The sequence below is a fragment of the Ziziphus jujuba genome, chromosome 3 (assembly GCF_031755915.1).
Source record: "Ziziphus jujuba cultivar Dongzao chromosome 3, ASM3175591v1".
NCBI lineage: Eukaryota > Viridiplantae > Streptophyta > Magnoliopsida > Rosales > Rhamnaceae > Ziziphus > Ziziphus jujuba.
The window spans coordinates 32440731-32466217 of NC_083381.1; the positions used below are offsets into that span (position 1 = coordinate 32440731).

The following is a 25487-nucleotide window of genomic DNA, read 5'->3' on the forward strand; positions in this document are numbered from 1 at the left end:
GAGAGAGAGAGAGAGACAGACAGACAGACAGTCATACGTATGGCAGAAATTCCACGTGGTATGGTTTCTCAACTAACTTCCTTTCCTACCGCTCAGGGAAGCGTCATCCTTCAATCTTTTTACCATTTTACGCTCTCATAGCCTTGAAATTCTCAAAATATCTCACTGGCAAATTACCGCTGAGTTCATTGTCAGATAGATCCAAGATCCCCAACTTTGTGAAACTAAATATAACCACAGAGCCATGAAATTTGTTAGATCTCAAGATGAGATCCTGCAACATTGGAAGAGATTCCAGCAAACTGGGGAAGGTACCATTCAATTTGTTGGTCCCATGGTCCAAAAGTTCCAACTTCATACCATTGAGGAATGATCATGACAATAAGCCATCCGGTTGATTCCATTCAAGTTCAGATTCCCTCCTTCATGAGTTTTTCTTTGCAAATAACAATATGGGAATCAAGCGGTGCAATGATAAAATTTGTTCATCCCCATATCCAACATTGATATATTGTCACTCAAATTTTCAAAGCATGGAGGAATCTTACCATTCAAACTATGATGTGCCAAATTGAGGTGTTCAAGGGAACAAGGTTACCAATCAGTGAAGGTATCTGTCCAGTCAGTTGATAGTGTGACATCGAAAAGACAACTATACAAGGTGGTGGAATTGGAATTAGTCCTTGAAAGAAGTTGGATCTAAGATCAAGATGTTGCAGGTTAGGCAAAGAGTGAATGTTGGAATGGCTATAACTCAGGAAGATTGAATTCAATGAAAAGTCAATCCCGTATTATATATGGTCAAGCTTCAAAGCCTATCTAACTGTACGGCACCACTTAAGTAATTTGACGAAAGATATAATAATTCCAAGATTCTCTTGCTGAAAGATTGATGTTGGAACAGATCTATGCAGTTTGTGGCTACTTAAATCAAGTTTTTGCAAAGAATGAGTTTTGAGTATATTGAGATTTTAGTCAACATAAGAATCAGTGTCTTGAGTGAACTGCTTAAATTAGATTTAGGCAAGAAACGGGTAAGAAGATTATTGTTTGATTGTAAATAAACTTTTTGGAGCCTTGGTTGGTGAAGAATGGCATTTGGAAAGTCCCTTCTCAATCTGCAATCAATGAGCTGAAGAGATATCAAAGAAGAAGACAAATTCATCGAGGGAACATGTTCAATGGATGGCATGTCAACATGGAATAGAGAAAGCTGTTGGAGGTTGGTTAAGTTTGTAAAGATTCTTTTTTATGGTACAAGTCTCCAGTCGCTGTTGTTGATAACTGGAGAGATATAAAGTGTGACATTTTGGATAGATAAGAGATATGTGGAGGTACATGCCCTCAATATTTAGGACATGAAATTTGGAGGAGCACAAAATTTTTGGTAACTTACAAAATGCAGAGGGCATTGTGGAGCCTTTGAAATCATTGTGGATGAGGACTAGGCTCTATAGATGGCCAAGGAGGAAAAGGGTGCTATTAGAATGAAAAGTACCCATTAGTACTTTGCCTCAATAACGGAGATTGAGGCCAATCACGTAACTCCTATTGTCTCACCACATGTAACTCCCCTCCAACCATAACAATCAGTTCCATTCTCCCAAGAATTATGTCCATGCTCACAATCATAGATGATGGAAGAGAAGCAAAGCAGAGCTCTCATCAAAGTGGCATAATGGGGGTAGCACTAGTAGTTTTATTAGAGGGAAAAGGAAAAGAAGTTAGAGATGATACTGAAGTAGTAGTGTTCGATGAAGGAAGAAAGATCGGCAAGAAGTGGAAGATAGGAAGTCATGGAAACCAATCACCATTGTTTATTCCTGGGAAATTGTAATAAGTAATTTTGTTTTGTTTGTTTTTGTTTTTGTTTTTTGTTTTTTGTTTTGTTTTTGTTCTTTTTTTTTTTTTTTAAACCAAAAAGGAGTACTTTCATAATTTAACCATATAAAGTGTTCCAATTTATCAATTAGTCAATATTCTTCAATAATTTTCTGTTACGAATAGTTAAGATATTATTTACTAATTATTTCGAACAAAAAAAAAATCATTGATCTCAAAAAAAATAATATATATATATATATATATTTGCAGTGAATATCTCATTTAAAAATCATTGATAAATTATATGACATAGGTAATTCATAATATCTATATATATATATATATATATATGAAATTAAAATTTTAAATAACAAACAAATTATATATTGTTTTAAATAATTAACTCTTTTGCTAGAATGTTGTTATAATTTTGTAGTTTAACTTATAAGTATGGTTTTTATTTAATTATATATATATATATATATATTTTTGAACTTACCTTACTAGTTTCCAATTAGGGTCCTGGCAAGTTTCATAAATAATAATAATAATAATAAAACAAGGTAGGTCAATATATCGCTGAGAAGCCCGAAAAAAAAAAAAAAAAAAAGGTGGGTTTAGGAAGGAAGGAAATAGGAAAGTAGTTTTGCAAGAAATTAGGTTAAAATTCAAAAATTGAGAAAAGAGCCGTTGGGAGGAACTGGTCAATGTGTGGTCAACGGGCATGTGAAGGAAGCCTACAAGAACTTTTCTCTTTACTTCCTTGGTGTTCAAGACGAGATATTTGCCGTTGCCATTGTTTCTATTTTCTTCTTTTCTCCCTAAAAGCTCTTCTCTTTTTCTCTCTGTTGTTTTCTTTGCTCTCTGAAAAGTTGATCATCTTTGTCAGTCCGTGTGTTGTACTGTTTTGGTGTTGGTGTTGTTGTTGATATTGAGTTCTGTGATGGCGGATTGGGGTGGCGTTTACTCGCTGGCCCATCAACAATGGGTTTCGTCAGCTCCTCTGATTCCTCTGGATTTCCCCGAGAAGAAGATGTCTGTGGGTTTTGCAGATTGGAGAAATCTTTACTTGCTGGCTGAGATTTGTGATCAACAACCAGATTGGAGTAATCTTTACTTGCTTGCAGACGTTTGTGATCAACAACTTACTCCTCTGATTCCTTTCAATTTCCCAAAGAGAAAGAGGTCTCCGATTTCTTCTTACTCAAAAACAACAACAACAAGAAGAAAGCCTCTCATCTTCAAGGTTTCCCGAACTTCTTTTCTTGGCAAAAGGTGCCGCTTTATAGTGGATGATGATGATCTTGATGGGGATGATCTCAAGGGGAAGAAGAAGATGAAGATGAAGATGAAGATGAAGATGAAGCAAACCATCAAGGTTTCCCGAACTTCTCTTCTTGGCAAAAGGTGCCACTTTATAGTGGATGATGATGATCTTGATGGGGATGATCTCAAGGGTAGGAAGAAGATGAAGATGAAGCAAACCATCATCATGGGTGGTTCTGATATTTTTTCCACCAGTAATGGTGTGGTCGATCACAGATCAAAACACAAAGAGGAGACTAGTGCTGCAAGTTTTCAAACTGAAACTAACCCAAACCCTCCTAGACGTTTCATGGATCGCATTCAGCAATTGGGTGGGTCGGAGGTGAAGTTTTTGATCCAGAAAACACTTTCTGTCACTGATGTGAAAAAGGACCAAAATAGGCTCTCAATGCCCTTCAGTCAGATTCACAGTGACTTTCTCACTCCACAAGAGAGGATGTTTCTGAGCAGAAAAGAGGATGATGGAAAACATTATCAAGGAATGGAAGTCATGGTGATAGAGCCTTGCCTTGACCAATCCTCTCTTTGTTTGAAGAAGTGGGACTACAGATCCTCCAGCTTTTCTTATGTCCTTATCAAGAACTGGTATAATCTTGTTGTCAACAACGGACTTCAGCCTGGAATGGTGGTGCAGATTTGGTCATTCAGAGTTGAGAATGCTCTCTGCTTGGCCCTTGTTAACCTCTCATAAAGAGAGACCAGCTATATTATGATCTTTTCTTTGACATCAAATTTGTTTTCCTTCTTCTTCTAATTGTAGATAATTCTTTTTCTTCGGAAGTGCTTACTGTATAGAGTTCTTTACCGGATAATGAATGTCTGTCTGTTATCATTCATTTTCACTGTTTATATATCGATTAACAAATTCATTTTTCTCTCTTCTTTTTCAGTAATTTTTCATTCTTAGTTACTCATATTCTTCATAGTCTTTGCTTCTGTGTGAAATTATACTGGTTTACACTTTTAATCTCTCAATTTTTGTTGTGGCTACGGGTCGTGCACCATAAAATTTTCCATCTGACCCTGACATGCACTTTGTCTCCATTAAGCCAAACTTAGCAAGTCGATTAGAATAATAATAATAGCCTTAATCCCCTGTTTATTCGGGGACTAAAAATAAATGAATGGAAGATCTAGCATTTTGTGATGAAAAATTAATAAACACGTTTTGTAAGACATGGGCTTTTAAAAAGCTTTGGTCATTAAGAGCAAACCACACTGGAACACTCGAGGTTTAATTTCTTTCTCTGACTGCAAGGTTTCCAAATATGAGATTAGGTTAAATTCAAAAAATTGGAAAGTAACGGCCTCTAGGGCAAATTGTAAGACTCTACATGTTTTGTTGTTGAAGTTCAATGAAGCAGAGAGTCACCTCGACTTTTGCTTCGAGTGGTTTTATAGAGAGTCTATGAGAGTCTGTGCAAAATGCAATAATAGTATGAACACCTTGAAGCTCTTTGGAAAAAAAAAAAAAACTACAAAGGAACACCCGTGAAGATCTATTAATTGACCACTACAAAAGATGAAGAAAACAATATATAACATCATTAAATTACTGATGGAAAAAGAATTAAGTTACATTATCCTTGGTGCTAAATTAAATATGATCGCCACTAGTTTTGTGTAATCAAAACATAAAACATGAAGACTTGTTTCTATATTTGCACATTTTCTTCCATTCTAACCCTACTCAATTCATAAAACAAGAAAGAAATCTGCTTCCATTTGATGGAATGCAGATGAAACCTTTAGACATGAAAATGGGATACATAACAAGACTAGAAAACTATACCCACATTACATAAGATCAAATGCCTATATCAGTGGGATGCTGAAGGCAGTGTCCAAAATGTTTTGGTGGCAACGAGAATTTTTTCCCTCCCATGTGATTCAGGTTCTTTCTCATGTACTGTATATGCCCACCTTATAGCACGAGCTATGCGACCTACCTTGTCAATAACCTCAGGAGAATCTCTAACCACGACTGTTCCTTCTGGACGCAATATTCGGTCCATCTCCACCATTAAATCCACAAGGTTACACCTGTTAACAAAGTCAAGTGAAATGAGACATAGGCATATCAGAAACTCATCTCAAAGTGTTCCAACTTTACAGCAGAATGTATATTTTAGATGTATTTTCATGATTACAGAAACTACATGCAATTTGTGTGAAAAGAACAACTATAAGCGTGAATTGGACAATTCAACGAACAACTATAAGTGTGAATTGGACAATTCAACGACTTATTGTGGAATATGTCCTAAAACAAAGGACTTATTTTGGAACAGAGACATATCATAATGTACTCCTAACCAAACAGTGTTAATATTTTAATATGAACATGCCTGGTGTTACTTGGATTATATCAGAACTTCTAATGATACAGGAACCCAATTGACAAGATTATATGGCTAACAAGGAACAATGAACCATAAATGATATAGTGAGACAGAAGCTATACTAACATGTAACATGTAGGTTCTAACAAATTAACATAGTATAACACAGGACCTATGACCAGGAAATAAGGTTATAGAGCTAAAATACCTGGTTTTGCCTGAACCTGGATGTTTTATGAGTGATTCAATGCCGTTTACATGAATAAAATCATATGAACGGGGATATGTTGAGAAAGGCTCGCACCTGGATCATCAAGCATACATATTAGATCATCCATATAAGTCCACATAAAATTCCTATGATTTCACAGAATTTATGAGGACTGAATTCCATTCTCAGATCAAAAGAGAATTATCTGGTACGGAAAAATAACATACAGGAGAGTGATTAAGACAACCACCAGGAAAAAAAAAAGGGGTTATAAGAAATCAATGGAAAGTTTACTCTATAGAGGATTAATCTCTCTAGGAAATCATCAACACCCTGGTCCTCAATTTGTAAAATACACCATGGAAACTGATACCATTTGAAATATGATAACAGAAGATTTAGATTTTTCTCAGAGGAAAACAATGTTGGAAATTAGAATGACATTGGGAAAGCCGTGGTTAAAAGGGTCTTCAATCAAAAACTCATTTAAAAATAAATAAATAAATAAACAAAAACCAAAACAAAAGAAGAAAAAAAAAGAAAAAAAGAGAAAAAGAAAAAGATCGTAAGTGCAGTCTACCCTACAGATTGCAAGGTAACCATTTTTTAAAAATTGACAGGTTATATACTGTACTTTTATTGGGACCAATGACACAGTTTTTTGATGCAGACATACCTAAGACTACTGCTCTTATTCAAGGTTTAGGACAAACCAAGGATTTATGCAAACTATTAACCTAAAACGCATCTTTAATTAGACTAAAGGTGACTTCAGTGTTTGTTACATGCAATTAACATCAGTAGATCACCCAAAAAACTAATCAAGATGAAAATAAAAAATACTAAAAGTACGCACCAATCATGATAGAGCCCAATAAGGCCTCGGTCATAAATTACAGGGAGAGTTAAGGGCCTTCGGCCAGGAACAACATTCATTACCCACACAGGATCAGATTTCAGGGCAGCTGCAAAACCTCCAAAAAATGCATTCATGTCCATGACGTTGCGTACAGCTGGAGTTCCCAGCCTCAGGCTTAAAGAATTTTTATAGTAAGCAACTCTCCTTGCCCATCGCCGAGTATCAGCCTCAAACAGATCAAAGCCATTTTTCATGACTATGGCTCTTGAAGGGGCTTTTCTCAATCTATCTGGCCACTTTGGAATTGTCCCAACAGCATATTCTCCATTGCTAGATGTCCTTGTCACACATTTCTTTAACTTGAAGTACCTGCATAGTAATATTGTTCATTTCTCCAGTTCGAAATATAAATTTTGTAGTGGTAATATTTCTACTGTACAATCAGCAATGACTCCCTCAACCAACAAAAAGGAAAAACGAAAAATAAAATTGAATTAAAAAAAAAAAAAAAAAAAAGAAAGAAAGAAGAAAGCATTGTCAGGTCAGTTACCATGCATAATTTGGATCATCTGAATCCTCACATAATTCAAGACCATATTCATTTTGATTGGGAAGACATGAATCTCCAGCAGGCTTTTTCCAGACGGCTGTGTTGCCATCTACCGCAATCAACTCATAACACAATGCTCTTGCCACACCCTGGAGATCTGCCCATTCTTTATCTTGATTTGCCCACTCTACAGGGGGACCAGATATTACAAGATATCCCCCTGGGCGAAGTAACCTATCTACTTCAATGAAATATGTTGCATCTACAAACCAGATTAAGTCATGATAAGAGCAAGTAAAAGGAGGTAATACACATGTTATGAGTGAGAGATTATGGGCGAAGAGGAACTCACTATAGTTCGTAAATGGGATCAAACATCGTGAGCAATGCACCAAATCAAATGAGAAAGCAGGAAAAGGTAGTCTGCGAGTACCAAGCATGGCAACAAATGCTGGAATTCCTCTTTCTAATGCAAATTGTATCTGTGATTTGTGTGAATCTCTTGGAGCAAATGACATGGTCAAAATGCCTTCAGCTAAAAGATAACCCCCAAAACTGGCAACCTATAAGAAAATTAAATCCTAAGATCTTCAAAAAGCAGAACTATTAACATCTCCAACATAAATTTGAATAAATATCCTACCCCACAACCCATATCAAGAGCAGTTCGTAGAGTGCCGGCCCCATCCCCAGTAATAGGGATATACTGTCCAAGTTTTTCAATATACTGTTCTGCACCATCAGGGAACATGGTGCCACCACCAGGGAAAATGAAGTATGGACCTTCCAGTTTCATCCATCCTTGATGACCTTTTCTGTCTGCAATTTTATTGTGTGGCATGTTGTTGTGCCATATCTGCAAATAAATAGCAATAAATCAACATAGATAGATAGATTCAGCGATAAGTATTAAGCTAATAAATTGATGACACTTTCTGTTTCTAAGTGTAATTGGGACACATATATGATTAACTCAACAAACTCAGTGGTGCTATCATGTTTGACCAGCCTTATTTGTTATCTAAAAAGATACTTTTTTGAGTTTGTCCCTGCCTCCTCTTTCCAACTATTTGAACATAGTTGGCTGCAGGAAATTTCAGCTAATAAAATTCAAAATTGCTGGTAACAAAGTCATATTTGTTAGGCTCTCCTGAATTCTTTCTGTTTAGGAATCTTGTCATTATGCCAGCAATAGGAGGCAGGATCTCTAATATCACACCCATCACCACCCAAGCCAAGAATAAGGACCACTCTTCTTCTTCTTGTCTCTCATTCAGCCCAAGTTCTTGAAAACATTTTGGACTCATCTACATAACTATATTTTTTCAGTTCACGAAGCCAAAGGCAATAAGATCCATATTTTACAGTCCAATACAGCTCACTGCTCACTGATATAATTTGAGGTTGCAAGGGAAAAAAAAAAGTAAATAAATAATGAAAAAAACATATGACTCCTACCCCGTCTCTTATCATGCATCGAATCTTGAATGTTCACTTTGTTCCTAAGAAACCTGAAATGAAATAAGTCTCTCACCAAGCTCAATAAGATGCCGACTTCCCAAAACTCATAACTAAGTCCTGGATATACAAACCAAAATCAAACAACTAACTCACTGCTAAGCATATTCATTCATTGTATCTTCAAACCCACCTCCATAATACCAAGATAAAGGCCTCCCAAACAACCAAATCACGATATCACACCCCTAGCCCAAAATCCAACCCACACCCACCACTCTCCAATCACCACCTAATCCAAAAGTCAAGGGGGGGAGGAAAAAAAAAAAAAAAACCACACACACACACACACACACACAAACCACAACAACAACAACAACAAAAACCATAAAGATCCAAACTTTCCAAAAGCAACGCACCTTATGCAAGCTCTCCGGCCACTGCACCGGAATCTTATACCTATTAGGCGGTGGGATCAAGCAGAGTGGTGTCTCCTCCGGCAAAGGGCAATGGCGTTCCCTATAGAAGTTCATTTCCCTGCTAAGCTGACTATTCCTCCTGGGATCTTCACAAGGCATGTGGTCCACAGAGTCCGCAGGACAAGCGTCGATGGGCTGAGGGTGGTTGCCCAGCTCCACCTGAGACACGAGCCGGTATCGCTGCTTCGGATCTGCGGTCGACAAGAGAAGCGACTGGCGGCCGGACGCGGCGAGAGAATCACCCAGAGGCGTAAACACCATGAGGAAGAAGATTATCACTATCCCAAAGAACGCAGCCGTAACCAGGTCCAAGAGCCGCCATTGCCGGTAGCTTCGCTTTGAAGCAGGGAGATTGAGGTGACCCATTTCTCCAAAGGTTCGGATCCGATCAAATCCACATCCAGAAAGTGTAAGAAAATAAACAAATAAATAAATAAAGTGCAGAACTTTGATGGGGATTGTATGGAAAAAATTGTTGTATATGTAAAATTTGATGTTAATATGAAGTTTGTGCAGGTCAATTTAGGGAGAGAATTTGGATAGTGGGTTGTTAGGGTTCATGGATTATTGCTCAAATTTTCTGTGGTGTTAGTGGGATGAGAACGGAGTGTTGAGAAAGAGACAGAGAGAGTGTTTGGTTTTTGAGTGGTTTGGTTGAAGATGAGGTGCTTCAAAGACAGTGGTCGTTCTTCTCATAATAAGATAATAATTAAAATAAATTATAATATAATAATTTAATTCTTCATTAAATGAAGGTGGTGTTTGGTCCTAATCCTATAAAATATATATATATATATATATATATATTATAGATTTAATTATTATTTTTATTGAAACATGATATTTATTATTACTGATTATAAAAATAACAAAATTGAATGATCCAATTAAGATTATTAATGCATAATATTGTAGGGGGTGGGAAACTGCATTCACATGTTTGTGAGGATTTCTGTCGTTGATTGCTTGAATTACATGGAAAGGATTTTTATGGTGCAGAAAGTGAAACGCTAGGAGTTTTTTTTTTTTTTTTCCTCAATTATTTTTTAAATTTAAATTTTATATTATATATATATAGTTTTGGAAAGCTTTAAATTTAGATTTTGCTATGAGCTAGGGAATCAACTAGTAGGGAAAAAAAAGTTATAAATAATTTAATTTCCATCATTTGATTAATTGGAAAAAAATATATTATATATTGTTGTGCATGTAAAAAGTTAATGAAAAATGTCATTTCTAAGTTTGGAGTTTATATTCAATTATTCAGATTATACAGAAAAGAACAAGAATAACTCCTAATTTATTAAAAAAAAAAAAGAATAACTCCTAACTCGTTTTCATTAAATAAATAAATAATAAAAAATATGTAGAACGTGTATGACTTACTTACACTTTTGTATTATCACATGTTTCTTTAAATATATCATGTTTTAACCTTTTTATTTTTCCTTAACAAATTTAAAGATTCGAACATAACCATAATAAATTCTTGTTCTGTTTTTTTATTTATCCCCTCTCATTTTGATTTTTGGGAGCCATTCGAAAGCATTTAGCATTTAATTTAAAAAAACAAAAAAAATAAATTAAAAACAAAAACAAAAAACAGAAAGCCTCTATTAAATATTCTCTCTCTCTTTTTTTTTGGCTCTTTCTCTATTAAATATTCAGGGTGTGAAAAAGACTCTACCAAATATAATATTTCTTCCAGAGTGTTAAAAAGACTTTACCAAATAGAATATTTCTTCCTTGTTTTGGTTACTCTAAAAGATAGAAGTAATGTTTCTTAGTTTCCATGCACAGCATTAATTGACATGCTCTGTTATTCATGTGAGACTGACCATATAATTAATTAAAAAATTCTGCTTTCTATAAATAAGTTTCATTTCCACCATTATTAAACATATTCAGCCTAATTGACAAACTGACTATAAATTTTAAAATCACCAAATTTTAAGGGTACCGAATATTCCTTAATGGGTATATTTTAATCCACATCTGAAATGAAATCTATCGCTGTTACTCTCTAGATCTTGTTAAAATGCTTTGAAATTCGAGTTGATGTATAAGAAATTGTCCACTTTAACCAACAATCTTATACTCGGTCATCCGAAAACAAATCTAAATCCAAAATCTAACCAACTAAAACTTGTTCTATAACCAATTAAATGATATTTTTCCAGATAAAACGTTTAGGACTCCTAAAACCATAAATCATCAATAAAATCGATTTCGAGATCTTTTGTAATTTCCTTAACAACTTCTTGTTTCAGAAAACAAAAATATAAATAAATTTTTGATTGAAAAGGTTAAGCAGACTTCTAGCTTTTACCTCCCCTTCATTTTTTTTTTTTTTTAATAATTTTTCTTGTCCCTCATTGGCATAATATGATATAGAGAGCTTTAACTTACCAGCATACTCGGAAAACATACTAAAACAAGCTAACAGAAATTCTAGAACAAAGATTGCTGCAATGGATTAAAGATTAAAAACGGAGTATATACAAACAGTAACTATTGGGAAGCGGTAATTGTGCATCAAATTGGTATCCAGGAATTCCCAAAATATGCAATATCCACCACCCTCACCCACCCTAGGTGGCCAATCTTGACCATCCAGCATTGACCTATCATATATTTTTCTCATAACGAAAAAAATTAATCAAGAAAATCTTGGTCATAAATTCATAATACATCAATCCTGGGTGAATTACAAATAAAATCATTGTTTCCTTGATGCCCTAAGGTTGAAGTCATGCTTGATGAGATTTGCTCTAAGCAGCATCGATCTAACATCGCGATCAAATTCAGTGCCTGTTTGTAGAACCCGCTGGAAAGTTGCATTACGCTGATCAGCATGTCTTGCATATAAAATTTTGTTGTGGGAGTCAATCCGAGCCTGCAAAGCGCACAGCATTTCGAGGCATTTGGGGTTAAGGTCAATACAGCAATGATATAGAAACGAATAGTAAGGGTTAATTTTATGTTCAATTATACAGATACCAGACTTGAATCCCTGCCACAAGAAATTGCTTTTAGAACCACAAAATTAGTGTAAGATATCCCAAAACTTCATACCAATGATCTCAATACCATGAGACATCTTCAAAGTGTCCTTTATTTTATTGAGCATATTTCTTAATGTAAAGAGCATATTCAACAATTATTATTATTATTATTAAAAAAAAAAATGCTCAAGAGTTTTTTAAACAACTCCATCAATGCTCTTTACTATATTTAGTTTCTTATCTTATTATTTTGTACATCATCCATTGTTAAACCAGCAGAAAATTATTTCATGTTTACAATTATAAAACTAATCAAATAAAAGTATATATTTTAATAAATGTTCCAAGTAAATGATAAACATATTATTTATACATGCAGGTCCACTAGGACATTCTAGATTTTCAACATTAGTTAGAACTATGAGCTTTAAACATCTAATCAAGAAGCATATATGATATATGGGGGTAGCAATCCAGGTATATACCTGGATTTGGTTGTCAGCGATCAAAGCTTCAAGTTCTTTCTCCAGCCCTGAAACACTTGTCTTGAAGGCATTGGCCATCATGCGTAAATCAACAGAGACAAAAGGGTGTGTGTATTGGATGAGTGCCTTGTGTCGGATTTGATCATACAGTGTCTCAACATGATCATGCAAATGGATATCAAGCAACAAGTTTGCCTTGAGATTCCCAAGGTAATCCAAACATGACGCATAACGACTGCAACAGGAGGGAAAAAACTTCAACTTTAAAGAAATAAATTCTGTAGATACTGTTGTATTTGTGAAATAGAAGAAATTTCCAAGTGACCCCTCAACATGTACATCAAGTCAATACAACAAATATTATATTTAGCACATCACTGCAAAAATGTATCTGACTCTTGATAATATCTTATATTTTTCAGTTATGAGTACCGCCTTCAAATCAATACATACAAAATTCAAGTCATCAACTAAGAGATCATGCACCAAGACACTTACCTAGAGTAGAAATCATTGATAAGCTCCCTCACTTCAGGCACCAACTCTAAGAAATTTCTGAAGTTAAGATTGTCTATAACTTTGTGCTGCCAGATGAAAATCATTTAATTAATAAAATGAAAGCCCTCGAACTTAAAAAAACAAAAAAAAAACAAAAAAGGGGGCAAGGAAAAGTGATATATAAAAATGACCATCAAGAAAAAGAAAAATAAAAAGATACCTTCAGCTCGGATCGGTCAAAACTTGCAAGAGCACAAAGCCCACCATATGTTGCGACATCTTGAGGTGCAATTACTTCATTGTAGTGATTTCCCAATTCTGGACCGGTTTCCAAGAACTGCATAATGTCAGTGGAAGGGTAAAAATTATAAATAAGACATTACCTCCAGATTGTTCTCATCCAAGTCTTATACAGAAATTCAAAGAGCAAAATCACATTTCATCAAAATGAAACATCAACTGATTTCAGTAACATAAAACACTCTTTAGCTAGGACAATGGACATGGAAAACATATAACATAACTAAAGCCAACTAAAACTGCAAGACATGGCCATAAAATGAAAAATCAAACAGATATTGTCACATAGTAACACTAACCCATAACATCCATGCAAAAGCAGATATTCCAGAGATGGATACAAATACATGCAAGCAGAAATGTAAGCCATTTCTATCAAAAATCAGTATGGAGAAATCATCTATAATCAAAACCACTTTAACCAAAAACACACCAAGGAAGGTCCTTACAGAAAAATATACTTGCACTAACCATTGACAATCTATAACATGGCCTTTAGAACATCACAAAGAATAACATTACATAAAGTTAGTCTTCACAATATCAAGACATCTTCAAATTCGCACTCAACCACTCCTTACTTCCATCATAAGACCACCTATCCATCCATGTCTCCCAGCTAGCATCCATTTGATAAGTCCTCCCAGTTCCACAAGACACTCTCCAAGTGCCACTCCAATGCATACAACAAATATTTTTGAACCACCACACTCAAGCATGTTATCATAACTATAAAGTGAAGCAATTGCTTTTATTCCAACCTCCAAAGCTCAAAAGAAAAAGACTACTCTTCTTTTTGAAAGTTTCAAAGGTCCTGAAACAAAAACTTTTGAAAAGTAGAATCTGTTCCTACATTATTATGTACATTGAGTTTCAAGATTCAGTTTGGAATGAAGTAAAAGCTCCAAACTTCAATTATGCTGTTTAAAACAGATATTATCATCCCCAATTTTTATGATAGACCTTCACAACGTTTATTAGGGCTTTGAACATGCAAATCATAGTACCGTTGAAAAAAATGGGTTTAACTTTCTTAAATTATTTTATATTTAATCTATGAAGTAAAACAGATATCAACAAACCTTACGAGCTGCAAGCTTGTACTTCTTAGCCTCCAAGTGAGCCAACCCAGCAGCACAACGAAGTTTTGCAACAGTAACTGGGTCAAGGGAGTCTGGGGATTGTTCAGCCTTGCTAACATAGCTTGTGACATGAGTAAATTGACCCATCTCAATGCTGACGAGTATTGCATTCATACACATATGAATTATGTGCTTCGATGTGGTACAATAGTCACGAGTACGAACATAACTTTTGAAAGCATCCCCTAGATGACCATGAGCATAATAAAAGTCTCCAAAATCATTGTACCCCATCCGTATGCTTTCTTTGATGAGATTTGTCTACAAACGAGCATTTGAAAGTAAAATCAGAATTTGAACAGAGATAACGGGAACTAAAATAGATTTAACAACATACAACAATTATTCTCTTAGCTTATCAATGATTATGAATAATGTAACATAAACAAAAAGTAAAAAATAACAATAATAATAAACTATAAAATGAAAAATCCAGCCAAACCAATACCCAAAATAAGTACCCAAAACAATGACAAATACAGCATAAATCCCAATTCAAAGAATCCCAACTCAAAAAGTGTGCATGAGCATGAGTGAAAACATGGTACAGTTTTGTATCCAATATGCATACATAGGCACACAAACACAAATCTAATGCAAATAACTAAAAATTACTTCGAAAATTAGAGAACCATTGAACAAGTGTCAAATACTAGAGTTGTACTCCACATGAAGAGTTGTACTCCACATCAATTGTGTTTGCGTGTGCGAAGCAACAGAGAAAAACTCAACCAGAAAAGGAAAACCCAAAACAACATAAACCACAAATTAAGCCTCTGTTAAAACCATTATACGCACATAGAGATTAAAAGAAAAAAAAAATGCATATATATATATATATATATATATATATACATATAAAGTAATAGAAGTTTACCCTATAGGCATTGAGCTCGTTCTCAAGCTTTTCCTTCTTCTGCTCAGCTCTCCGATCGACCGTATCACACCAAGCCGCATCCATCCCGTAACTGGGTCCCAAACGGCCGTCGATCTTCTGCACGACGTCCCTGAAACGCTGCGTGTTCTCTCCCTTCTTAATCTCATCGTAAGCCATCCGCAGGGCTTCCAATTGCATAGTCTGGTTGTTCTCGCAGTGGTCCGCGATGAATAGGAGGCGCGTGATCTTTGTTCGCCCCGTGTAGAGTCCGGCATAGGCCTCGACGTCGAGCTGCTCGCCGCTGATGATCGGTCTGGTTCGTTTCTCCTCCTCACCAACGCCGTTCGTGTAGATCTCGTCGTCGATCATTCGCCCCGATGGCTCGTCCTCACCTTCCATGGCCAACGAAAATCGAATTCGAGCACGAGAGCTAGGGCTAGGGTTAGGGTTTTGCAGCTTCTCTTTTTTTTTTTTTTTTTTTTTTTTTGGGGGGGGGGGGGGGGGCTGGTTAAGCTCTGTGAAGTAGAACAGGATTAGCGTCTATTTGTCTCCGCTGGCGGTAATAGTGAAGCCCTTTTGTACCTCGTAAGTTGAGGGAGATATAATAAACGGTGCCGTTTCATATGACTAAAATTAATAACGTCCTAACATTTTTAAAACGTTTTTTAATATTTCGAAATGCCTGCAAAATATATCTATATCATATATTAGATTTATTTTGTTTTTAAAAAAAAATTGGATTATTTGCAATAACCTAAAAAGAAAAATATAACTCATTTAAAACTCTGTTTCTTAAAGAAAAAAAAAAAACTCATATAAAACTCTAATTATAATATATTTTACTTAAAAAGTATATAAATCATCTTGGATCTATCGTTTTTCTTTTCAAATTTGATAAATTCACTTCGCAATGTCTTATGTATTTGTTCATTCTTGGGTTCAAAATATTTTTTTTTTAATGATTTATAATAATTTCACCTTATTTTAGTATCTTAAATGCACAAAAAGATAATAAGTATTTTATTCTAATCAAAACTAAAGTGTATTTTGTATATTTATTTTATAGACAATAACTATTTATATAACAAATATACTGTCATAGAGTTTTTGGTGAATAAACATATTGTCATATAGTGATATGCATACTACATCATTTTTTTTTATTTTTTTATTTTTTTGGTTGCTTTCTACAAGGACACCTTGCAAACTTTATTAGACTTTCATACCTTTAACCTTTTTTACTTTGGCATCTGTAGTGGTATTGCTGTTAGATTGTCCTTATTAAAAAAAATATATTTTATGATTATTAGTTAATATTTAATGATGTTGCATAGTAAAACTTTGATATGTTGAAATTGAAATAAAATTGAATGTAAGAGGACAAAACATAACTTTTAAAAATGCAGACATATATTTTAAAATTTTCTTTTTATTATAGATTAATGTTTAAAGTAATGCTTATATTTATATTGAGATTACATTACATGGGAGAGAAATTGAAATTGTCCTTTCTATTTTTATAAATTTAAGATAATAGATATATTTCTGTTCCATTATTTCTTCAAGGTAGCGCTATGTACTATTGGTTTTGCTAATACATCGAACCCCTTAGGGTTTATAAATAAATAATCTTTTATATTTTTCATCCATTCTGCTTCTCTGAAATCTTGATGTGTAATCCATTAGGAAATATCACACCAGGCATTCGGATGGTGTCCCCTCCTTTGGTCACTGTCCACCTAACAAAGTTTTGAAACATGTGAATAAAAATTAGAAACTAGGATTATAATTTTAAGAATTGTTTCAAACAATATTAAAATGAAAAATTAGAAACTAAGATTAATTATAATTTTGAAAATCTCAATGGCGTATTAATATATATATATATGTATATATATATATGATTGGTTTATCTTTTCTGCACAATTAATGTCAACTTTATTTGATTTATTTATTTAGATTGTGGTAGATTTTGGAATCAATGAAATAAATGTTATTTTATGAAATAAATTATTAAAAATAATTTTTTTTTAACAAAATTAGATATGTTTTGGAAAATTAATTGATATTTTCATGAAAAGATTTAAAATATAACTACAAGCATATGCTAAAAGATAATAATTTATTGAGACCTGTAATTTAAAACCAAGTAGTGAAGAAAGATGGCCATTTTGAGCTTTGCAAAGTCAGCCCCCACACAAAGTCTCACACCCCCACCAAAGGCCATGAAAGTCTTTGATCCTGCATGCAATTCCTTTCCCTATATATATATATATATAATTTTTTTTTTCAAAATAAACAAAGTTTTGAAATTAAATATTAAGTTTATCTCTAATATAAATTATATAAGAAAAAGATGTAATTGACAAGGAAATTAAATTAATTACCTCCCATCGCCATGGATTAAACGAAAGAGGATCATCATATTTATCAGGATCCAAATGAGTAATTGCAGGAACTACCATAACCAGCCAACCTGCTGGAATTGTAAATCCTGCAAAATCCGCAAGTTATTTTTTAATGAACCTTACCATTATGAAATTTAATTCGATCATATAATTTGGAGCTTTAAAAAATTAAATAATAATTAAATGTCAAAGCAAGCAACTCATCTTAAGGACAACAACTGATTTTAATTTTGCTATCTAAAATCTTTAGGTTTTTAACAATTATGAAATTTTTTCTATAAAAAAATGTGCATATTATATAAAAAGTTTTTCAGCCTTTATCTCTACAATTATGAACTTGCCATTCATCTCAACATCTTTCACAGCTTTTCTGAAAATTCCGGGCACGATATTTGCAAGCCTGAGTGTTTCATTGATTACCTGCACGATTGAAATAAGTAAAAGGAACAAATTAATTAGTCAAAAAAAAAAAATAAGAAATTAAAATTTCAAATATTTACAAAAACCCTAAAGTTTTTAAAGCAAACCTAACTCACCATATGGGTAAAAGTCATGGATTTGTATTCCTGCCATGTAATCTCTGAGTTCTTGTTCTCACGGCTTTTAAGAATTCCCTCGTGCTCTCTCTGCAAAATGAATTAGTAACTTAGTCTTTTCACTTTTTTTTTTTTTTTTTTTGCCCTTTTCGTTTTATTTCATTATATATATATATTTTTTTTTTCTTTTCATGGTGAAACATACAATATATAAACAAGAAAAAAAATTAAAACAAGCAATAAATATAATTAATTAATTGTTTGAATCTACTGCCTACCATGAAAACATACAAATTCCCTCATTTTGTGTAAAATTTTCCTGATTGGTTTTCTACAATTTTTGACATTTTTGCCCTTGTAGATTTAATAATGTGCACACATAAACGGTTTTCGATAAGGTAACAACTCCATGAACAAGTACTGATGAAGAAGGTAACAACTCCATGAACAATTACTAATGAAGAAAGATAACAGACTGTGACTGCATCCACGTCGCCGAAATAATAACATATCATTTAAATATGTTTTAATTTCTTAATATATAATTTAAATGAAAAAAAAAAAACAACCCATAAAATTTCTTTGTGATCCACTAATAATATTTATTAGTGGTTGATTAAAAGTATAATTTTTTTTCCCTATATATCTACATTTCCATAAGTTTGATTGAAGTTCATCTTCATAAGTTCTCATAGCAGTCTTTAATTTTCATATCTAAACTGTATATAATTATATAAGTATTACTATTAAATGAATTTATAAAAAGGAGAAAATTTCGACTGTTCTAATTACACGTAAACCTCACGTTTTTTACAAATCATTGCTTAAACTTATTTATTGTTTTTTAGTAGTTAATTTTTAACAATTAAACGTATTAATTATATTTTTAAAATATTATTCAATCATAATTTTTTTTTTGGGCCTACAACAAATAAAAGAACTGACAATATTTTTTTCGATAAATATAGAAAATTAAAAGAAAGTTAATAATAATTTTCTAAAAATATGGAGTTTAAATGTCGTTATAGCAAAATTGAAAGGATTTAATTGACGCTTGCCCTTTATAAAAATTATATAAGAGTACAAACCGTTAATTGTATTAGAACTTGAGGATGATCAGAAATAAACTTGATGGCTAAAGTAATGGCTGTAGAAGTCGTCTCATAAGCAGCAAAAAGAAGTAGAAATATCATGTTCACTGCAATTTCTTCACTCAAAATTGTATCTTCTTTCCTCACTTCCTCCACTAAATAATCCAAGAAATCTCCATGGTTAATATTGCAATTTTTCCTCCCTTCCATGGTATCCTTAATCACTTTCAGTGCATTTTTTCGACCCTGTCAAAATTTTTACGTACTTCTATTAATTCATTAAACATATGTAAGTTTTAATAACATATGAAAAAAAATTTAAAATTTATGCTGCCATTAATTAAATATAAAATTATAATTACGTACCTCTAAGCATGCATGGTAAGCAGTTCCTGGGATGTTTATAGGAAACGAGATAAGGCCAGATATAAATGCGTTATAATTATCCTTCAGTTTCTTGGAGGTCTTGCATTCATCATAGCTAATGAGCTTCTTAGCAAAATATTCAAAAACCATCTGCCAAATTAAGACCAATTATATATATATATATATATATATATATATAACACTTTTCATTGTCAATAAACAAATTGCAAAAAAAGCATCATTAACAATATTATATATATATATATATATATATTAGTAACTTCTTATAAACCATAATGCCATGTTTGGTCATTTTTAAGAGAAAAATATGAAATATTTTGTTTGTTTCAAATTCAAGAGAGTTGAGTAATTTTACATTTGAGGTAGCTTCTTTGATATCTACAATATTGCCATGAGAAGCCCATGAATGTAAACGTGTACGTGTTGATTCATCCATTTCATGAATCAATTTTGCCTTCAAGTTTGCAGGACCAACAAGGTGTAGAATGAGGTTTTTTAGGTATTTATGAGCCATTTCATGGTAAACAAGCAAGCTTTTTCGTCCAATAATTTCACTAAAACTCTCCGTGTAACAAATTAGAAAAGACTTTCCTTCTTGTTGGAAGATCTGGTGATTGATTTCGGGATCCACTGAGACTACCACTTTCCTCCCAACCAAACTCGTTCGAAACAACGATCCATATCTGAAAACAAACATAAAAATTGTCTAAAAAAATATATAAAGAGTTTCTAAGATTCAAAAAAATTAGTAGTCCGTTTGATGAGATCTTTAACTCATAGATATATGCATAATTTTAGCTATATCTAAACATACAAAGATTCAAAATATATTAAAAAAAAAAAAAAAAAGGAACATCCAGATATTCTCTCTTCTATATCCAAGAGGACGAGGACGCCGACCAAGAGAGTTTTTGCCTAAACATGTAAATTTTATATGTAAAATAAATAAATATATATATAAATATATATATATATATATATCTATAGGGTCCATTTCCAATGCAGAGACATTGTTTTAGAGAATAGTTTTTGCAAAAATCTTAATTAATTATAATATTTTAAATGGTTGTTTCTTTAAAAATTATTATTTAAAGTAATAAAAATTACGGTTTAAAATAACCTATGCATTCAATAAAATATGAATGTCCGCACTAAAAAATTCTTGAATATTATATATATATATATATAAACTATACTATAATGTGGATGCGTAGTTGCCTACAATATTTCAGATATACATCCTGTGAATTGTATATAATTGAGACAGTATATCTCATAAATTATATATAATCAAACACCGTTAAATGCCATATTATAAGTAACAATTTTTAATATAGCGATTCTACATATATAAATATACAAACATATATATATATATATATAAATATATACATATACATACCTAACCATTCTACTTCTAATAAAAGGAGGAATATCATAGAGTGAATGATTAGGGGTGAAGAATTGGACGGTTTCCCCGATTAAGGGAAAACCCATTGAACCAGGAGGTAGTTTGCCATGACAATGTGGATTCTTCCAACTATAAACACAATGGCTCACCCAAAAAGCCAGTAAAGCAACTAGGCACAGTAATACCTCCCAGATAATCATCTTTGCCTTGCTAGCTCTCTGCAACCTTCAGATTTTGAGTGGACCATCACAGTACATGGCAGCACTATATATATATATATATATATATATAAAGGGGGAGTGTTTCAATGTACTAAGATATTTGACAAAGTTTAAGCAAAAAAAAAAAAAGATATTTGACAAAGACCTTTTAACAAATTATCTTAGCCTTTGATTTGGTACATTCAATGGTGGACAAACATTTGAAATTTTTGACTATTTATCTCCATCATTTCGTACACCTTTAGTGCTAGAAAAATAAGGTTTTTACTGTATATTAATTCTTATTCTTATTTCAGTAAAATCATATAAACATTAGAAACACATAAAGCATAATTCTTATTCTTATTTCAGTAAAATCATATAAACATTAGAAACACATAAAGCAACATTATAAAAATAATAATCATAACTATAAAGTAGAGATTATAGGGGAAAAAAAAACCCCAGTATAATTTGAGGTAAAAATTTAATTTTTTAGCCTTACAATAATTTTCGCCCATACGGATGCCAAATGGTTCTAGAAATCTAAAAATAGCAACAATTTTTTATGAGAACATTGGCACTTTAAATCCCCATAAAAAGCGAACAACTTTTCTACGCTCTCTCTTTATGCATATGAATGAATGTGAATGAAACTAATTATTTTTTCTATTATTTTTTAATTAGCAAATCATATGCATAGATAAAGTTTGCTCTTATTGGTGAAGAAGTACAACGCTTTATGTGTTATAAACATGAAGAACCTGTTCCATCCTAAGCTCGTCTTTTTTCACAAAAATAATATTTCCCACTTTAAATAAAAAAATCAATTAAATTGGCAACCAAATAATTAATTAAACATTATAATTTCTATTCACATAAAATTCTTATCTTTGGATCTATAAATTTAATAAATAAGATGATATTTGTCAAATATCTTAGCGTATGAAATGTGCCCTATATAATACTTTTAGATATACGTCCTATCAAGAGAGACAATTCCAACTCTTGGCCCCTATAAAGTTATGCATTGGAAATTAATTAGCCATATGATAGGTGATGAATTGATTATTCGTATTGTCAATGTTGGTGGGATATATATAAAAAAAAGAGGGAAAAATTATATTCATCATTGAATTATCATCTTTTCCAAAAACTCAAGTTAATGGGAAATGGACTACTATTTATTTTATATATTTTCTTTGATATTTCCACTCATATGTCGGTTCACATATTTTAGATTTATTTAGTTTTTATATGTATTTTTTAATTTTTGAATGGAGGTATTGAGTTTTGAAGCCAAAAACTCTTGTATCGCTTGCTCTAATACCAAATTAAATTATTATTTCTCCTAAAAATTTAAGTTAATGCAAAGTGTATTATTATTTCTTTTACATATTTTCTCTAATATTTCCACTCATATGTCGGTCCACATATTTTAGATTTATTTAGGTCTTTACATGTATTTTTTTAATTTTTGAATGGATGTGTTGAGTTTTGAAGCTAGAAATCTTGTATGATGTGCTCTAATACCAAATTAAATTATTACTTCTCCTAAAAATTTAAGTTAATACTAGGTGTATTATTATTTCTTTTATATATTTTCTCTAACATTTAGTATGCCATGGCTATGCTATACTACACTACCATATGCTAGGTTCTTTGATTCAAAGCTAATTTTAAACTATAGGATAACGGCTCTTCCTGCTCTATTGCATGAGTACTTAGCTTAGAAAGTTTAGTTTGTTGTCTATTGTGGAAATTATGGTTTGCACATGTCATATAAGAAAACGTTCTCTCTTTCTCTCTTTAGGCAAAAAAAACTTAATCCTTTTAAGATAATATAGTTGACAATAACCAGTAATAATGACAACTTTCAAATCTTGTATTTAAGATTTGGTGATGAAATCCTCCTCTCCAATAATACTAATAATAATCATAATAATAATAATAATAACTATGCAAAAAATAAAAATAAAAATAATCGCTTTGATGCACACTGTCTTTTGGGAGATAGTCCAATAGAAGATAATTAATAATTTTCAATTTCATGCAACTAATAAAGCACATTATTTATCCCAAAAAATTATTATTATTATTATTATTATTATTATTTTATCTATTTACTTTTGATGTGATGATCTTTATGAATTGTTCATTGCTGTTTTTTAAGTAGGATTATGGATCCCATTAGTGTGTTAGAGGAGAGAGTAGTACTATTCTTGGAAGTTAGGTAGATTTTTTCTATGATAAGAAAAGCTTGAAACTTAAGGGTGACAATTGTGTTTCTGGTCCATATTTGATGTCAACTCATTTTTTTAATGCTATTAATTGTGTTGAGATTTCTCAACCTTTGTCTACACATATTTAATATTTATATCAAACATGTTGACATATTTGGCCTATTTTAATAAAATATTATTATTTTATATTATTGTATTACGAATTTGTTATCGTTATTTTTTATTTTTATTTATAAATTTATCTTACTTGTATCAATTTGTGTCAATTTTGACTTTAATATGATTATAGTAATCATATTGAAATTAATAGGTTAATTAGCAAGTTGTGTTTTTGAATTGAATTTTCGTTTTAAACCCAATTGCCACCCTAACGAAACCCATGTTTTGCTTAATGAAAACACTCAAATTAGTATTGGGTTCATCAATAAAAATAATATTACAAGCAACATCTAATCTATCAATATATCTATTAAGAGTATATATGGCGTTATTTGATTAATTTATATTTAATAAATTATATATTATTATTATCATTATTTTATATTATTATTATTATTATTATTTTATCTATTTACTTTTTATGTGATGATCTTTATGAATTGTTCATTGCTGTTTTTTAAGTAGGAATATGGATCCCATTAGTGTGTTAGAGGAGATAAGAAAAGCTTGAAACTTACGGGTGACAATTTGTGTATTTTTGGTCCATATTTGATGTCAACACATTTTTTAATGCTATTAATTATGTTGAGATTTCTCAACCTAAACCCTGTACCTATTTAATATTTATATCAAACATGACGACATATTTGGCCTATTTTAATAAAATATTATTATTTTATATTATTGTAACATGAATTTGTTATCGTTATTTTTTTTTTATTTATAAATTTCAGTTACTTGTATCAATTTGTGTCAATTTTGAATTTAATAAGTTAACTGTAACAACCCGTAATAAAATATCTTTATTGAACAAGTTTGATCAGGTTTGACGAAGTGGACTGTATGTGGGTTCCAGGTTGACTTTCTCTTTTGTTAGGATTTTGATTTGACTGATGTACCATTGTGTAGAGTTCGTCGATACAAGTTTATAGACTGGCAGCACGCCAGATTCTAAGTTACAGTTAAAAAATTATGGTTCTGTAAAGTTTCAAATATTAGTTTTATATCAGTATCCAAAGCAGTCCCAAATTTTTGCCTGTTAATAACCCAATGCTCTATATAAATAATGGAAAGCATACCTAGTGGGAAACAAGTTCTAAAATACTCATTTTGTCCCCCAAACCCGAGAAATTTCTCTCCAGACCCAAGGATCCGAACTGGGTCGTTTCGAACCCATTTTACGCTCAATCGAGTCATTGCTGTTTTGTCCAAATCTAACCACCACCTTGATGCATGCGCTAACCACCCTTGTTAACCACCTCGAGATAACCTTGCCGGCCAAATTTCAAGCCAAACCACTGGCCGATGCGTCGGGATCTGCCGTTTGAAGCCGGCTGCAGAGGTTTTGCATATTCCGGCCATTTGGCTGTTTTTCGGTCGTTTTAGGCCAACCCATACACTCGTCTCCCTATTTTTGGATCCTCTGAACTTATTTCCATGATTCATTTGCCAAGATTCCTCACTGTTTGAGAGATACATCAATGTGGACTTTGACAAAGTATTGCGACAAGTTTTCTTGCCACCGATGACATTTTTAGACCGAGGTGAGTACACCATTTAAAGGCTTCAAGTTTATTATTACAAACGAAGATAAATAAAGAATAAAAACTAAGGGTCTTATTTTTTACCGGACAAAAATGTTTACTTACACTCAGTGAAGCAAATGTCGACGATACCGGCGAAAAATCGCCGATTC

The 25487-nt window shown here is 32.4% G+C and overlaps 4 protein-coding genes across 4 annotated transcripts; 1 reads left to right on the plus strand and 3 right to left on the minus strand.

Annotated features, from left to right (window-relative positions):
* Positions 1-2440: 2440 nt before the first annotated feature.
* On the plus strand, positions 2441-4025 carry LOC107433425 (uncharacterized). The gene has a single exon (XM_016044712.4). The coding sequence runs from the start codon at positions 2768-2770 to the stop codon at positions 3839-3841; it is 1074 nt and encodes a 357-aa protein (XP_015900198.2). The 5' UTR covers positions 2441-2767; the 3' UTR covers positions 3842-4025.
* A 648-nt stretch (positions 4026-4673) lies between these two features.
* Positions 4674-9739, minus strand: LOC107433443 (probable pectin methyltransferase QUA3). The gene is made up of 7 exons (XM_016044731.4): positions 8990-9739; positions 7756-7968; positions 7465-7675; positions 7113-7374; positions 6560-6931; positions 5701-5796; positions 4674-5193 (listed from the first exon to the last, which is right to left on the minus strand). Exons 1-7 carry the CDS (start codon positions 9413-9415, stop codon positions 4971-4973), a joined length of 1803 nt encoding a protein of 600 aa, XP_015900217.1. The 5' UTR covers positions 9416-9739; the 3' UTR covers positions 4674-4970.
* A 1759-nt stretch (positions 9740-11498) lies between these two features.
* LOC107433442 (COP9 signalosome complex subunit 1) lies at positions 11499-15854 on the minus strand. The gene is made up of 6 exons (XM_048477660.2): positions 15357-15854; positions 14420-14740; positions 13258-13374; positions 13038-13123; positions 12540-12774; positions 11499-11945 (listed from the first exon to the last, which is right to left on the minus strand). Exons 1-6 carry the CDS (start codon positions 15753-15755, stop codon positions 11769-11771), a joined length of 1335 nt encoding a protein of 444 aa, XP_048333617.1. The 5' UTR covers positions 15756-15854; the 3' UTR covers positions 11499-11768.
* An 894-nt stretch (positions 15855-16748) lies between these two features.
* LOC107433411 (cytochrome P450 87A3-like) lies at positions 16749-21420 on the minus strand. The gene is made up of 9 exons (XM_060815914.1): positions 21181-21420; positions 20134-20461; positions 19758-19907; positions 19389-19637; positions 18301-18390; positions 18106-18184; positions 17744-17850; positions 17489-17616; positions 16749-17095 (listed from the first exon to the last, which is right to left on the minus strand). The coding sequence occupies exons 1-9, from the start codon at positions 21387-21389 to the stop codon at positions 16999-17001; spliced, it is 1437 nt and encodes a 478-aa protein (XP_060671897.1). The 5' UTR covers positions 21390-21420; the 3' UTR covers positions 16749-16998.
* Between the last annotated feature and the right edge of the window lie 4067 nt (positions 21421-25487).